Below are 16,201 nucleotides of genomic sequence, written 5' to 3'. Positions count from 1 at the left end.
CGTGTGTCTGACCTGGTGAGTTTTGCGGTGAGCGCGCTGCGGCGGAGCGCGTCACTCTCTGCGGCGACGGCGGGCACCAGATAGAGCAGACTGTCGCTGTAGGCGGAGAGCGCGCCCGCCAGCTGACCTGTCACCTGTCACCTGTCACAATCTGTCAGGTGCGACGTAGCGTGTGTCTGACCTGGTGAGTTTTGCGGTGAGCGCGCTGCGGCGGAGCGCGTCACTCTCTGCGGCGACGGCGGGCACCAGATAGAGCAGACTGTCGCTGTAGGCGGAGAGCGCGCCCGCCAGCTGACCTGTCACCTGTCACAATCTGTCAGGTGCGACGTAGCGTGTGTCTGACCTGGTGAGTTTTGCGGTGAGCGCGCTGCGGCGGAGCGCGTCACTCTCTGCGGCGACGGCGGGCACCAGATAGAGCAGACTGTCGCTGTAGGCGGAGAGCGCGCCCGCCAGCTGACCTGTCACCTGTCACCTGTCACAATCTGTCAGGTGCGACGTAGCGTGTGTCTGACCTGGTGAGTTTTGCGGTGAGCGCGCTGCGGCGGAGCGCGTCACTCTCTGCGGCGACGGCGGGCACCAGATAGAGCAGACTGTCGCTGTAGGCGGAGAGCGCGCCCGCCAGCTCACCCGCAGAGTCTAGCTCTATGGCCCGCTTTATTAGACCTACCGCCTGCAAATATACCACTGATCTAGAACATTCTATTTAATATTCTGATCTAGAAGGAATTCCAAAGTTTTTGACATGAGTTTTGGTGAAAATTGTGAGATAAAGTGAAGTGATATCTTACTAATATTATAAATGCGAATGTTTAGATGGATGTTTGTTTGGAGGTATCTCCGGAACGGCTCTATGGATCTTTGGCACAGATGTAGAACATAGTCTGGAAGGTCAAATAGGCTACTTATTACGCTTTATTTAATTATGCGTGGACGTAGTCGCGGGCGACAGCTAGTTGTAAAATAAGGGTAGGCTAATAATGTTATTTATGTTAGAAAGTGTTTTGATGTTTTCCTAACACTGACTTTTTCATAATTCTCCTTAGAAGGCATATGTTCAAGATCCAGGTACTCATGAGCGAAGAACTCCTCGTAGCTGATCCTCTTGTCGGGGTCGTGCTGCAGCAGACGACTCAGCAGATCCTGACAGCCGGGGCTGATAGACGACCGAGGGGGAAGCTGCATCCAGGAATTTGGAGACCACAATTACTTGATTACCTAACTGTCTCAGGAGCTGATGTTAGTCAGTTTGAGAGTTTACATATGTGACATTCTGTAAAGTGAACAATTGTTGCAATTATTGTATTATTAAGATTACCTCTATAGGTGCTTGTCTTTGTATTTTGTCAACTAACTCCTTGAACGTAGCTGAGGAGTAAGGCGCTCGTCCGAACAGACATTCGTACATTATCACACCTGTATATATACATTTATGTTAATCGAACAGTTAATTATGTTTACTAGATATGTTTTTATTAAGATAATGGAGATGGAGGTGTTATATATTGAGCCCCTCTGAAATAGCTTCAAATCCCCTGTGAAATAGCTTCAAACCCCCTATAAAATAGCTTCAAGCCCCATTTAAAATAGCTTCAAATCCCCTTTGAAATAGCTTCAAACCCCCTTTGAAATAGCTTCAAACCCCCTCTAAAATAGCTTCAAAACCCCTCTGAAATAGCTTCAAACCCCCTATAAAATAGCTTCAAACCCCCTCTAAAATAGCTTCTAACCCTCTCAAAAATAGCTTCAAACCCCCTCTGAAATAGATTCGCTCCTTAGTGATCTCAGATCTCACCCACACTCCACAGATCAACTCTGGCGTCGTATCTGCCGCGCAGCATCTCCGGCGCCATGTAGAGAGGTGAGCCGCGCAGACAACGTAACTGCTCCTCAGTCATGTGCTGAGCGAATCTGTACCATTTATACTGTGTTTAAGGTGCTTTTTGGAACGAAGTTCCTTATCGCGCGTTGTGAAAGGGGGCTAGACGGAAAAATTCTTACGAAAAGTTGTCACGACACTTTTTACTATAGTAAGCTATTGTAAGCTGTGCGGCGTCGCATGTTTCTCTGTCTGTCTCTGTCTCTCTCTCTCTTATAGAAAGCAAGCCATATATTTTCATTTCTATTTCGCATTGAACAGTGTGGTGTCGCGACTTAAAAAAAAAAAAATATTACAATTCCTTCACTAATTAATTGAAAGGAACTTCGTTCCATCCGGGTGTCCCAACACACCTCTCAAGTTTTTTTATTTGTAGGATACAAGAGGACAAGAGAAATATCTTACTAATATATCGAAGATATCTACGGAACGACTCAGTATATCTTGATGTAATTTGGCACAGATATAGAATATAATCTGGAAGAACACAGACGGAGTCGTAGGCGAAAGCTAGTAATTTATATATGTAATAAATTTTTAGTACAATTCAATCTAAGACAAACAAATTTCACTCCGCTGTAGTTGGCACGTCGAAAACGAATATACTCTTCTGAAAGATGTGCCAACTCAAGTATTAAATACAATATTTTTTGCTCACCCAAAATCTGCCACTTTTAGAATGTACTTGCCATCAGAGCTTTTATGTAACAACAAGTTGTGTGGTTTCAAGTCCATGTGAACAACACCTAAAATTAATAATTAACAACATTAAATGTGATTTAAAAAAAACAGATTAAAAAAACCAGAGACAACTCACGAGTTGATATCTATATATATAAATTTGAATATATAATATATAAAATCCCTTGGTCACGCCTTCACGTGAACAGTTGGACCGTTTTCACTTTTTTTTGTTATTGTGTTTGTTATTGTCAGGAGAAGGTTTTTATGACAGAAAAAATTTAAAAAATTCAGGTGGATGGATGAATGGATGGATAATGATGTTATTTGAAAATATCTACAGAAAGGCTTAATGGATCTTAATGAAATTTGGTATAGAATATAAAACATAGTCTGAAAGTACATATAGGCTACATATATTTTTTTTATTCCGCACAGACGAATTCGCGGGCTACAGCTAGTTTTAAACTAAAAAATAACAATAGTAACACAACATGTGTGACAAAAATAATAATATTCGATTGTATAAATACTTTTTCACACAATTTTCATAAACAAACAATATTGAAATTTATGTTACCTTTTTCTCTTAGGAACTTCAGAGCTGAGGCAAGTTGCTGCAGAAAGTATAAAACCTGGAAAATAATAAATATCCATCTCTATAATTAATTCGAAATCTCACCACATGGTAACATCAGCTCTAAAATGGTCACAATCAAATAGGCACAAAAAAACCAGCTTATAGCCTATCCATATATACATTGGATTGTAAGGACTATCTGTCATTCACTCAGTATGTGGCCAAAAGTTGAGCCAGTGTTGTTAAAATTACCTGCTTCTCAGGAACTCTTCCATACCGTTGTATATATTTTGATAGATCACCACCACAGCAATATTCCATTATAATATAGATATTTCTGAAACAAAAAATGTTACTTCTTACTAATATTATAAATGCGAAAGTTTAGATGAATGTTTGTTTGAATGTATCTCCGAAACGGCTCAACGGATCTTGATGAAATTTGACACAGATGTAGAATATAGTCTGGCAGATAGCTTAAGTGAGGAGTAAAAATAGCTATTCTTTTTTATTTCCGCGCTAAAGAAATTGTGACTTGACGTCAGCTATGTTTGCAACTAATAGCAGTTGACTGCGACTTTGTCCATGTGAAATTAAACAATAAAAAAATTATAGTCTACCTATATCACCCAGAGATAGTGTAGCTTCAGCTGTGAAAGAATTTCTCAGATGGTTCAGTAGTTTCGGAACTTATTGAATGCAAACAAACAATCAAATTTTTACTCTTATATGAATAAATAAGCAAGATAGGTGTGCCAGAACTGCGCTAAATGGAAGACCGTAATCTTAGAATTCATTACTGTGATATTTTTCATGCAGTGTGTCATTATTAACATACCTATCATCCCATGTAAATTGTTTCATGTTAACAATGTGTGGATGTGTGAGCGTCTTCAACAGACGTATCTCCGTGATTAGATTGTCTACTGCAGCCCCGGAGTGCTTCACACGGGATTTGTCTATACATTTGATAGCTACCGTTGATCTTGCGCCCACCTGGATTTAAGTTGTAAGTGAGAAGAAATATTTATTAAGTCAATATCTTCGAATAGCTGTCGTTTATAACAAAAAATCTGTTGTTACGATGAACTGTACATCTCATGGCAGTTTATTAACTTTTATTTATATTAAAATTAATTTTTAATCATCGTTAAGAATTAAATTTGATTTAACACTATAATAAAAGTGGAAAGCGAGATGTTTTACGTAAAGCCAAATGTACACAAAATATTATTTACATAGATAACATACCTTTGTTATAGCTTTATAAACTGTTGAATAACTCCCGGATCCCAATTTCTCAGTCACAACATATCCTTCTATTTTCGGGAACGACATTGTGGTACAATAAAATAAACTATTACACTAAAATTACACTCATTCTCTTATTAATTCAAAATTTTCAAACCCATCGATACACGAAACAATGTTTTGACAGCACTTTGACGTTTTTGTTTCTGACAAAGTCTAAAAGACCTTGACATGATTGGGAAATTAACAAAGATCAAATAAGCTTCATTTTTTTATTTGGGTCATTCATGTTTTCCGAATTAATTGCTAAAGGCTTTTTAGAGCTTATTTAATTTTTTCCGTAGTTTTTAAGAAATGCATTAATTTACTACTTTTTTTTAACTTTTATACCAAGTTTATATACGAAAATCAGATACAACCATTCTCCAAATATAACCTAGCTCTTGCCAGCGACTCCGTTAGTAGCCTATGTGTTTGTTCTACCAGACTATGTTCTAAATTTGTGTAAAATTTCCTAAAAAGATACCTTCTAACATCTATCCAGCCTTCTCATCATTAGTGAAATAAAAAAAACATCATTTATTTCAAACATTTATGTAATCATCTTCTATGTATATAGTCAGAAAGTGGTGTTAGTTACACTATTTATAACTCAAGATCGGTCGAACTGATTTAGCTGAAAATTGATGGGGAGGTAGCTTAGAACTAGGAGACGGACATAGGAACTTTTTTATCTTGTGTGCATTTTTTTTTATTCCTCGAGGACGGAGTCGCGGGTAAGAGCTAGTAACTAATAAAACCAACACAACCTAATTTACTATATTTAAGGTAAAAATTAACAACAAATAATAAGATATATCTTGAAATATATTTATTAGTAAAAACTATATACATTACTAAAATAGTAAACTTTATATAACAATAATATGAACATAGATTGTATAGTCTAACAAAGTTGTCTGGCCCGATAAGATGCTCAAACACGGTTAGAAACAAAACATGTGAAACATACATGGGCATATAAAATGGAAAAAAGAAAAACATGTCAACTGAATAGATTTGTTCCGCCACCTTAAAAATTACGACTTAAAAACAGGTGGCGAGCAACTGCCTATAGCGACTAATGATGCAACGGAAGTGTCTTACCGGAACCAGAAACGGAAACAGATGTCAAAAATAAATTTTAGCAGAAACGGAAACGGATGCGGAAACAGAAGTGTAAATAATAATAAAAAACATATTTACAAAAATATTTTTTTCGGTAAAAACAGTTTGTATTCGTTTTTAATTTATTAAGGCATTGGATATCGGTGTCCTTTATCCTTCAATGTATGTATTTTTACTGCGCTGCAATAAGTTAAAATACGCGTTTTTTAAATTTATTTTGAGGAAACAAAATTACACTATTTACAAATTAAAGTTGGCCAAACCACTCGTGTTGACAAACGACAAATATATTTCTAACTATATAATGATGATGATATATTACATGGTTATCACTTATTTAAAAGTACATTTAATAACTCGTAAGTATGAAATAGTCACATTTTGCCAGTTGTCAAATTTTATATGGACAACAACTAGACATTTCACTCCTGCAAGAGAAACTGATTGTTTCAAACAGCAGCAGAAAATATTACGCGCTTAAATTCACAAAATAGTACGTAAACAAACAAATGCGACAAGTGCCGAAAGGCCGCGCACGGACTGCCCGTCTCGCGCCGCGCATTTGGATCTCTTAGTCTAAGATCCCGCTGCAGGATTGGTGTGCTCATCGACTTTTTGTTTAAAACCAAATTTTTATGTCTATTTATAGTTAAGAGAATATATATTTACTAGGGTGCCTATCAAAATTTGGCCGCCATTATTTTTTTAAAAATTATTTTTAATTGATTTTTGGTAAAAAATTTCGTTTATTTATTTTTTAAATAAAATAACGTCTACATAACGGTAATTAATATCAAGATTCTAAAAAATCACGGTTGCCGTTGCGCACCTGGCCGCACCTCTTTGCAGCCAGGTGTAAACAGGTATGATTTCGATAAATTTATACGTTTATAACCTATTTTTATTAATTATATGTCAAATTAAAGCTAATTTTTTTCTATTAATTATCATATAAAGTTGCTCAATTAAATCTGGCCGCAAATAAGGGTTACTGGCTGTTAAAGATAATAAATATTTAAGGTAGAGTGAAAGAGAGTTAGCGCGTAACATCATTTGTCAGACGAGGACAGCGATTGCCGGCTGTGCGACGCTTTTAAGCCATTGCGCATGCGTCGAACGTTAGTGTTCTCAACCACCGGGGAGTAATAGAGACGACTTATAATAAATACTCCAAAAAATATGTAATTTTTTTCAAAATGACAAATTTAAAAATTGCAACAAAAATTTTATTAGATTTTATTCAAGTATTTAATTGTCTGTTACATATTAATTAAACATTTAAGCAAATTAAAAAATTTATCTTATAATTCTTATATTTCCGTAACTCTTATTTAAAAATCTGAATCATCGGAGCTTTCAGTTCCTAACTAGACCGTCGATATATCAAATCAATATTAAATTTTTGTTGCAATTTTTAAATTTGTCATTTTGAAAAAAATTACATTTTTTTTGGAGTATTTATTATAAGTCGTCTCTATTACTCCCCGGTGGTTGAGAACACTAACGTTCGACGCATGCGCAATGGCTTAAAAGCGTCGCACAGCCGGCAATCGCTGTCCTCGTCTGACAAATGATGTTACGCGCTAACTCTCTTTCACTCTACCTTAAATATTTATTATCTTTAACAGCCAGTAACCCTTATTTGCGGCCAGATTTAATTAAGCAACTTTATATGATAATTAATAGAAAAAAATTAGCTTTAATTTGACATATAATTAATAAAAATAGGTTATAAACGTATAAATTTATCGAAATCATACCTGTTTACACCTGGCTGCAAAGAGGTGCGGCCAGGTGCGCAACGGCAACCGTGATTTTTTAGAATCTTGATATTAATTACCGTTATGTAGACGTTATTTTATTTAAAAAATAAATAAACGAAATTTTTTACCAAAAATCAATTAAAAATAATTTTTAAAAAAATAATGGCGGCCAAATTTTGATAGGCACCCTAGTAAATATATATTCTCTTAACTATAAATAGACATAAAAATTTGGTTTTAAACAAAAAGTCGATGAGCACACTAATCCTGCAGCGGGATCTTAGACTATCTCAGCCGTCGTAAAGTTCCGTTTTATCTCCGTTATAAAAGTTGCGGAAACAGAAGCAGAAACGGATGTTGAAAAGCACGCGGAACTTCCGCACTTGCGGAAACGGAAACAGACATCCGTTGCATCACTAATAGCGACTAAAGAACGAACCTCTATAATGTATTGCGTAAGTCGCTTAGCGACTAAAATCGCCGGATTTCACAAGATTTACGTAGCCTGGTGTACGTAGGGCTCAATTGTCAAGAAAAAGTCGGCAGACAAACGATCAGACAAGATTTAATAATTTATTTAATGCTTTTCTTAACTCAATATAGGAAAAAAAGTAACAAAAAAAGCCGTTGTCAAATAATTTGACAGTTAGTTTTCAGTATTGCCATGTCGCAAAATTTTAATTTCCTTTATTGTCAATCCATTAGACATTGTGATTGTAACACTTTTAAATTGTCAATTCTTAAATAACTTGCACAATTTTCACTTCACTTCACTATTTATTTTTCAAGACAGATCTATATATTCTGGTTCTTTAGTCTTAGGCTGACTTATTAATTTTATTTCTGCCATTGAAGTTGATTTCTCGTCCTAAAAAAAATAAAATGTATATTAACAATATATTTGTTTTTTTTTTTTTATATCAAAAGGTGGCTAATGAGCACACGGTCACCTGGATTCGCCGAAATGGCGCGGCGACCGTTGCCCATAGACATCCGCAAATGCAGATGCGTTGCCTACCTTTAATCAACGGAGGAGGGGATGCACAGAAAGAGTATATTTAACCTTCCTATGCATCTCCTCCTCCATCAAATCCACCACACCTTCCCATCCTTATAAGAAAAGGGGTGGGAAGAGAAAGAGGACTAAAATTAGGGCTCCAGCACCACACTCATCAGACTGTACACAGAATTGCTTCCACTTCAGGTCTGTCTTCTGTGTCATGGTCATGGTGTTGCACTGAGCGAGGCCAATTTGTACTTCAAGTGGTAGTCATTTCGAGTACAATCTGATGAGTGTGATTTCTGGAGGACTTATTTTAGTACACATTCTCTTTCCACACTTTTTTTACAAAGAAATGATGGGAAGGGGAATGGATTTGGTGGAGGAGGGAAGTATATGAAGTGAAAATATCCTATTTATGTGATTCTCTGTAGATTAAAGCAATTGAGGCAACGGTCACTTGACTATTTCGTCAAATTCAGATGATCACTTACTTATTTCACTTATTATTAGAAATACGTAATATTAATAATGTAACAGATTTTTTTTTCTGGAATCTTTACGTATCTTTTTAATTTTTTTTATACACCGCTAACTAATTTCGGGGAATCCCAGAATCATGCAACTGAAAACTACTGTTTTTTAAGGCTATTTTTTAGCCGACTTCAAAAAGAAGGAGGTTATCAATTCAACTGTTTTTTTTTGGTAACACACATTACCGCGAATCTCCGCCCCTGGTGGTCCGATTTTGATAAAAAATATTTTAATCGAAAGGAAGTGCTTGCAGATGGGTCCCATTTTTTTTTTTTTTAAATAACTAGAAGACTAGTAGATTTTGAATATAGCTTCAAAATTTTTCTAAATGAACTCACCGCAAAAGATATAACTTCCATAGGTATTTTGTCTTCCCAATCGACTGCAGAGTCTGTTCTGATCGGATGTTTCACAACTTCCGGCTGAGATTCCATTGTATCTTCAACTTGTTCCATATTTTTGGATTCATCTTCAATGAATGCAAATTTATCCGTTTTACAATCCACTATCAAAGGTAGATTATGTGTTTTATTTTTTTTCACAGTCACATCTTCTTCTAGTGATCTCTTTTTCGGTAAAAGATCAGGTCTTTTTGGAAAATTTAATATATTCCTTGATTTATCTTTCCAAGTTATTTCTTCGTTTTGTGTTTTTATCACATTATTAGATTCTATTGTTGTATTTTTGTTGTCTGAATCCGTATTGTTTGTGCCATCAACAGTTATACAAGGAGCAATGTAAAGATTATTGTCAGGACCGAGTGTTAATACCATGTTGGAATTTGATAACGCAACAGGAAATTCTAATGTATTAAGTAATGTTGTGTGTACTTTTGTACCTATTTCTTTTAATGGTTCTACATCATTTATAAATACCGTCTCCATATTAGATGTTTTACTGTAAAATAATTAAAAAAATATATTGAAATGTCATATGGTTTCGTGATTTTTTTATTCTATCTAATATATAAAAGAATTAAAATTGGTGACAAAAAATAGCGTCATTAATATCTGTGGCCATAGATCAGAATATGATAAATGCAATTTTATTACTTTACAGGACAAGCAATTAAATTATTAAGAAATCTAATTAAATGAAATCTGTATATATAAAAGAACTAGCTTTTACCCGCGACTCCGTCCGCGCGGAATAAAAAAAATGCACTCAAGATAAAAAAGTTCCTATGTCTGTCTCCTAGTTCTAAGCTACCTCCCCATCAATTTTCAGCTAAATCACATCAACCGATCTTGAGTTATAAATAGTGTAACTAACACGACTTTCTTTTATATATATAGATAAAATACATTTTTAAAATTAAGGAAATGTATGTATATGGACAAATGAAAGAGCATTATTGGCAATTATACCTATATTGTCGTACTGAACCAAAATATACTTATCATTGTCTGATCTATGACCACAGATAATTAATCTTTGGATTAAAATCTTTCTTTATTTAAATTTTGACAGCTAATTAAAAACAAAAATCTACATCATAAATAATGTTAAATTGATATGTTCATAATAAAATATTGCTTACGGATATTGTTGTTTTGTATTTGAAGGATACCGTGGACATGGAGTCTACAACAATAATATTATTATTTTTACTTAATTTAACAATATACAGTTCATAAAATTTAAACATGTGTAGAATTTTAGTTATATCAAATTTAATGTATCTCCAGTTCAATGGATCTAGATGAAATTTGTCACAGATGTAGAACATAGTCTGAAAGAATACATAGGATAATTATTAAGTTTTTTATAATTCCGCGCAGACGGAATCACACCAAGTATAGTATAAGTTGACTTAAGACTTAATAGAACATTTTCAAACAATTTAATAACCTGACTAGATATAATGTTCGTAAGAAATGGGGTTCTTACCACTATAAGCTGTTTGAGCTCACGGGCACCCGTAAACTAGTAAAAACCACGTAAGTTTGAAGTTATAAACCTGACTAGATGTTAAAAAATCCTCAACATATTGAACAAAAATATAAAACTAGTTTGCACATATTCGAAAGTGATAAAGAAGCATATTGTACTGCCTCTAGGCCAGTCTGTTCGCAAGTCAGCATTTGTAATCTGCTAAACGGCTTCACCAATTTTGATAGGATTTTTTGTGGAAAGTAGCTGATGTATGCAAGAGTAACTAAGACCACTTTTTTTTAAATTCTGCTTTGTCAAAGTCTTAACAGCTAGTAGAATATATAAAGACGGTTTACTCACCTCGAGAGAATCCACAACCAATGTATTTGTTTTGTACAATTGCATTCTGTTTCTAAATTTTATAAAGTCGTTTTGATAGGCATTAAGATTGTCCTGCATTATATTTCTCTGTAAAAAATGAAAGAAAATCTTACTAATATTATAAATGCGAAAATTTAGATGAATGGATGTATGGATGTTTGTTTAAAGGTATCTCCGGAACTTAGGTATACATGTAAAACATAACCTGAAAGAACACATAGGCTACCTTTACTTTATTTAATTCCGAGTGGGCGAAGTCGCGAGCATTAGCATATATTAATATTCTTGTCTGATTTACAACCTCTTTCCCTATAGCCTTTTTTTCTATAAGGAAAGAATGAGAAGAGAATGCATAGGAAATAATCTTTCTGTTTGTCTCTTCCTACGTTGAAGAAAGGTAAGGTAGGTAATCGCATCTGCAATGTCTATGGGCAACAGTCGCTTCTCCATTTTGTCGAATTCAGATGGCCGCTTGCTCGTTTGCAACCTTATAATATGAATATATATATATATATATATATATATATATATATATATATATATATATACTAGCTGTCGCCCGCGACTCCGTCCGCGCGCAGTTAATAAGCTTATATGACACGTTGGTAGATTTACCATAGCAGCGCCATCTATTGATTACTTACTCAACCCAGTCGAAAGGTATCGACATCTGTTAGAATCATTTGGAGTTAACAGATAATTGTGACTGTCAAATAATAACAGACAAATAATTAGCAATAAATTAAAATTGCGACTATAATTTGAGATTTAAACTATCCTATCTCTCAAGTTGGATCGAACTGCACATGGTGTGCGAATTTTATTATAATCGGTTATGTGGTTTAGGAGTCCATTGAGGACAAACACTGTGACACGAGATTTATATATATTAAGATATATATATGAAGCAAAAACCTCTTGTTACGAAAAGGGTGCAATATATGTTATTTTGACACAATTGCTTTGTACAACAAGTAATTTTGTATTAACCTACCTTATATTCATCGCACATATCAGCGCTGATAAACACTCTTTGCACCTCCACTGCCAGCTGGAGGTTGTCCATTAAACGCATAAATGATGTCATACGTCTCTCGCACATGTAGCACAGTTGCTTGTTCTGTGTGAACTGAAAATATGAATGTTGCTATTAAAAGCACCCCTTGTTATCTTTTAAATGTGAATGTTTAGATGAATGAATATTTGTTTGAAGATATATCCAGAATGGCTCAATGGATCTTGATGAAATTTGGCACAGATAATAAAATAATAATTAAAATAAGACAGCAAATCAGCTCACAGTTCACATGTATTTCATCTCAATTTGTACCAGCATATAGATTTGTATTTTGAGCTGTGAGTCAGTTTTGTGTCTTGTTGGTTCACATATTTATAGTACATCGCAGTGAGCCATGAGCTGCCAATTTACTTGTTGAGCCATAGCTCCATAATTCAAGTCTATGTGATTTTTGATTGAACTTTTGAACCGGTTACATGCGTCCAGTCGGAAGTAATACGACTATATAGGAAGATATAGATGGGATTCGTTTATAGTTACATGAATTGAAAGCCTGTTAAAATGAAAAATGATAGATCGAACTGGAGTTCGAAAAACTGTTGCCGACCCCACATTAAATAGGATAGTGACATGGAGATGATGAAAAAACATGTGCTAGAAATACTAAATTTAACTATCAAATCAAAGTTATAGTTACACTCACAAGTTCTGAATATTTTAAAGCTTCAACGATCTTTTTGTAAACCCTTGAATGCACTAACTGCGTCTCAGCTTCACTTTTATAACACAACGCACAATGTGCAACCTTTTTCGAAAATACGTTTTTGTAAATTTGCATTAAATCTAACAGGGCCATTTTCATTAAAATCCTTTGATAAGTTAATTATTATTTACATTACTGTGATTACGAATTTCAAAATTCACTTTATTTATTTATTTTACAATGTAATCGCTCAATCACAAAAAATCAATCAATTCCGATACTTCTCAGACTTTTATTTTTTTTAAGTAAATAAACATTCTCAGAATGTGATTCTGCTTGTTTCACATAGAGTAATTAATTTACGTCTCTGTTTTATCTATGTTTGTTTACGACTTTATAATCTATGTCAAAGAGCATTCAACCAAAACAACATAGTAGTGATGTGCCAACTCGGTAAAAACAAAACTCGAGTTAAAATCTACGTAACTTGGGTTGAACTCGAGTTACGTAACTCGAGTTAACTGGATGTACAAGCAAGTAAATGTTCTTTTGAGTTTTTTCCAAATTATTCCCTCAGCTTGTCATAAATATTTTAAAAAAATTGGAACAGACAAATTATATTTTTATCTGTTTCAATTATTTTTTTTTATTATTTATTTATAATGAATTGGGAGAGTTATACCTACTAATGATACTTCTAATATATAAAAACCTCGTGTCACAGTTTTCGTTCCCGTACTCCTCCGAAACGGCTTGACCGATTCTCATGAAATTTTGTGAGCATATTCAGTAGGTCTGAGAATCGGCCAACATCTATTTTTCATAACCCCCCCATTTTTTTTTAACTGCGCGCGGACGGAGTCGCGGGCGACAGCTAGTCGTATTATATGTCGCAGGGCGAGAAATATCTCATCGATAGCGCTTTTTAAAAAATCGAATAAATTTTATGATCGATTTTTGGAAAAAAAATAATCGTTTTATAAAAATCGTAAAAAACCTTAAAATAATCGATTTTTCAAAATCGATTATTTTTTTAACATCCCTAATTTAAAGGTGGGGTGGGGTATCCATTATTACGTTCGCAAACCTCTTGCGCTCCGCGCTCCAGAAACTTCTCGGATGGAGACGGGTACGTGTCTCCATTCGAGAAATTTCGCATATTAAATATTTTATTCTTTCTGTTGTGGAATACAATAGGTGTTTCCCTTGTAGGATTGCAGGGTTGCAGATAAATGAAGAATTAAATAAAATGCACCAATTCGGGTCGCCATTAAAATCGGATGTAGTTTTTATTTTTTTTTATTTTTTGTTTGACAGCTGTCGTTCGGATACATTCAACATCCTCCCAACACACAAGAAAATTTACATACAAATTTATATTAATGGAGGATCTTAACAAATTATACAATCATTGAACTATGTGTTATACAATAAAATGAAGTTTATCATATCAAAATACAAGATCTGTCAACAAATGAAAATTGAGTTTTATTCATCACCCTAGAGACAAATGCAAAGTAATCAAATTATATTCATATACCTAAAGGGTTAAAAATTAGAAAGGTAAACATAAAAACGTGACCCCCAAACTAAACATATAAATCAAACTTACTAGGCAATTTAACCTTACGTCCACATCTAGTGGATTTCTGAGGTCTGTCATGAAGATCACCTAAAGGAAGTGAAAGTGTAGCAGGTGAGTCATCCAAATCAGTGTCACGAGGACTGGGAAGATGTGCTGGAAAAATGTTACCTGTGATCTCGAGCTTGTATAACCTCTGTACCGGACGGATTTTCGCACCTGTAGATGTTTTGACTCTCGCTGTCCTACTAACACCATCTTTTCCCACATATAGTTCTTGGACGATACCTAAAGGCCATTTTATTCTCTTTTCGTCTGTCTCAATCAACACTACGTCATTTATTTGGAGATGATCTGTTTTCTCTATGCCTTTTTGGACTAATGTAGTCAAGTATTCTGACTTGAACCGATTACGAAATTGGTCTCTCAGGGAGTGAATATATTTCAGTCGTCTGTTTAAGTTAGTTGCGTCGATTTCGTCAAAATCTGTAACGTCGTTCCCTTGTAAAGGTTGTATGAAACAAGCTGGAGTCAGAGGTTCTAAATAGGCACATGTGTCATCGTTTATGAAAGTAAGCGGTCGTCCGTTCATCGTCGCTTCGCAGTCACACAGTATAGTCTGAAGTTCTTCATAAGTCACCGATGCTTGACCTAATATACGACGTAATAAATTTTTTAATAAACCAATTAGACGCTCCCAGTACCCTCCCCACCAGGCAGCAGATGGCGCGTTCATCTTCCACTTTATTCGCCTAATGTTTGCGTCTTTCTGGAGCTCATTCCAATTTAATTCTGAAAACAGATTCTTAGTACCATGGAAATTTGTACCTTGGTCTGACATAAGCATATCGACGCGCCCTCGTCTCGCTATAAATCTTCTTAATGTCATGATGAAGGCTTCGGTCGATAGAGATCTCGTCAACTCCAGGTGTACAGCTCGATATACGGCGCATGTATATATGACCACCCAGCTTTTCTCACCTTCGCGGAGGTATAGGGGACCGGTCAGGTCTACTCCGGTTGTTTGGAATGGCATGGTGCATGTGATACGCTCTGGAGGCAGCGGCGCAGTAGGAGCTTGCGTAGGCTTCGCTCTGTATCTCGTGCATATCATACAGGAATTAATTACAGACCTTGCGAGGCGTCTTATACCGACTATCCAGAATCTACGTCGAATGTCAGCAATCAACTGATTAGGTCCCGCATGTTGCAGTTGTATGTGGCGCTGTCTCACCATCATCACCACCACTTGTTCCTTGGCTGATAGCAGGTAAGGTGTTCTCAAACTTTCTGGAAAATTTTTTGGTTTCCAGGTGTCGTTCGGATACATTCAACACTTTCTATATGGCAATGTCATATATCATCTGTCACTGTAATATCATTACACAAAAAAATTAGTTTGCTTTTGTAAGAGTCTAACATTAAAAGCGCAATCTCCATAGGAACATGCATGCGCGCGTCCACGAACAGACTGAGCTCAGCTTTGTGTTCGCCCAATTTACCGCTACCCGTTGGAGCGCGCACCGTACGCGTTCCAAGTTCGCAAACGTATCCACTATGCGGAGCTGTTGCAATAGCGCGGAGGGCAAGAGGTTCGCGAACATAGTCGTTACGCAGTTTTACATACTCAATTTTCATGAAATTCAGTCTAAGGAATAACGTTGCTCCATACAAACTTTGGACCCTAAAGGGACGAATTCCGTAATTTTTTTTCTTAGTGGACGCCTTCAAAGTAACAAGAATCTCTATGCAAATTTTCAAGTCTAGACTTAAACGTTTTGACTGTATTA

The 16,201-nt window shown here is 35.5% G+C and overlaps 1 protein-coding gene across 1 annotated transcript; it reads right to left on the bottom strand.

The window, feature by feature from the left end:
• Positions 1–7,743: 7,743 nt before the first annotated feature.
• Positions 7,744–13,086, bottom strand: LOC106710867. Its single transcript, XM_045685360.1, has 6 exons — positions 12,830–13,086; positions 12,103–12,237; positions 11,088–11,195; positions 10,393–10,436; positions 9,191–9,749; positions 7,744–8,186 (listed from the first exon to the last, which is right to left on the bottom strand). The coding sequence occupies exons 1-6, from the start codon at positions 12,986–12,988 to the stop codon at positions 8,103–8,105; spliced, it is 1,089 nt and encodes a 362-aa protein (XP_045541316.1). The 5' UTR covers positions 12,989–13,086; the 3' UTR covers positions 7,744–8,102.
• Positions 13,087–16,201: the final 3,115 nt, after the last annotated feature.

The sequence above is a fragment of the Papilio machaon genome, chromosome 29 (assembly GCF_912999745.1).
Source record: "Papilio machaon chromosome 29, ilPapMach1.1, whole genome shotgun sequence".
In the NCBI taxonomy this organism is placed as follows: Eukaryota; Metazoa; Arthropoda; class Insecta; order Lepidoptera; family Papilionidae; genus Papilio; species Papilio machaon.
The sequence above is the reverse complement of the archived record's forward strand: the minus strand, read 5'-3'. Positions and strand labels throughout refer to the sequence as shown.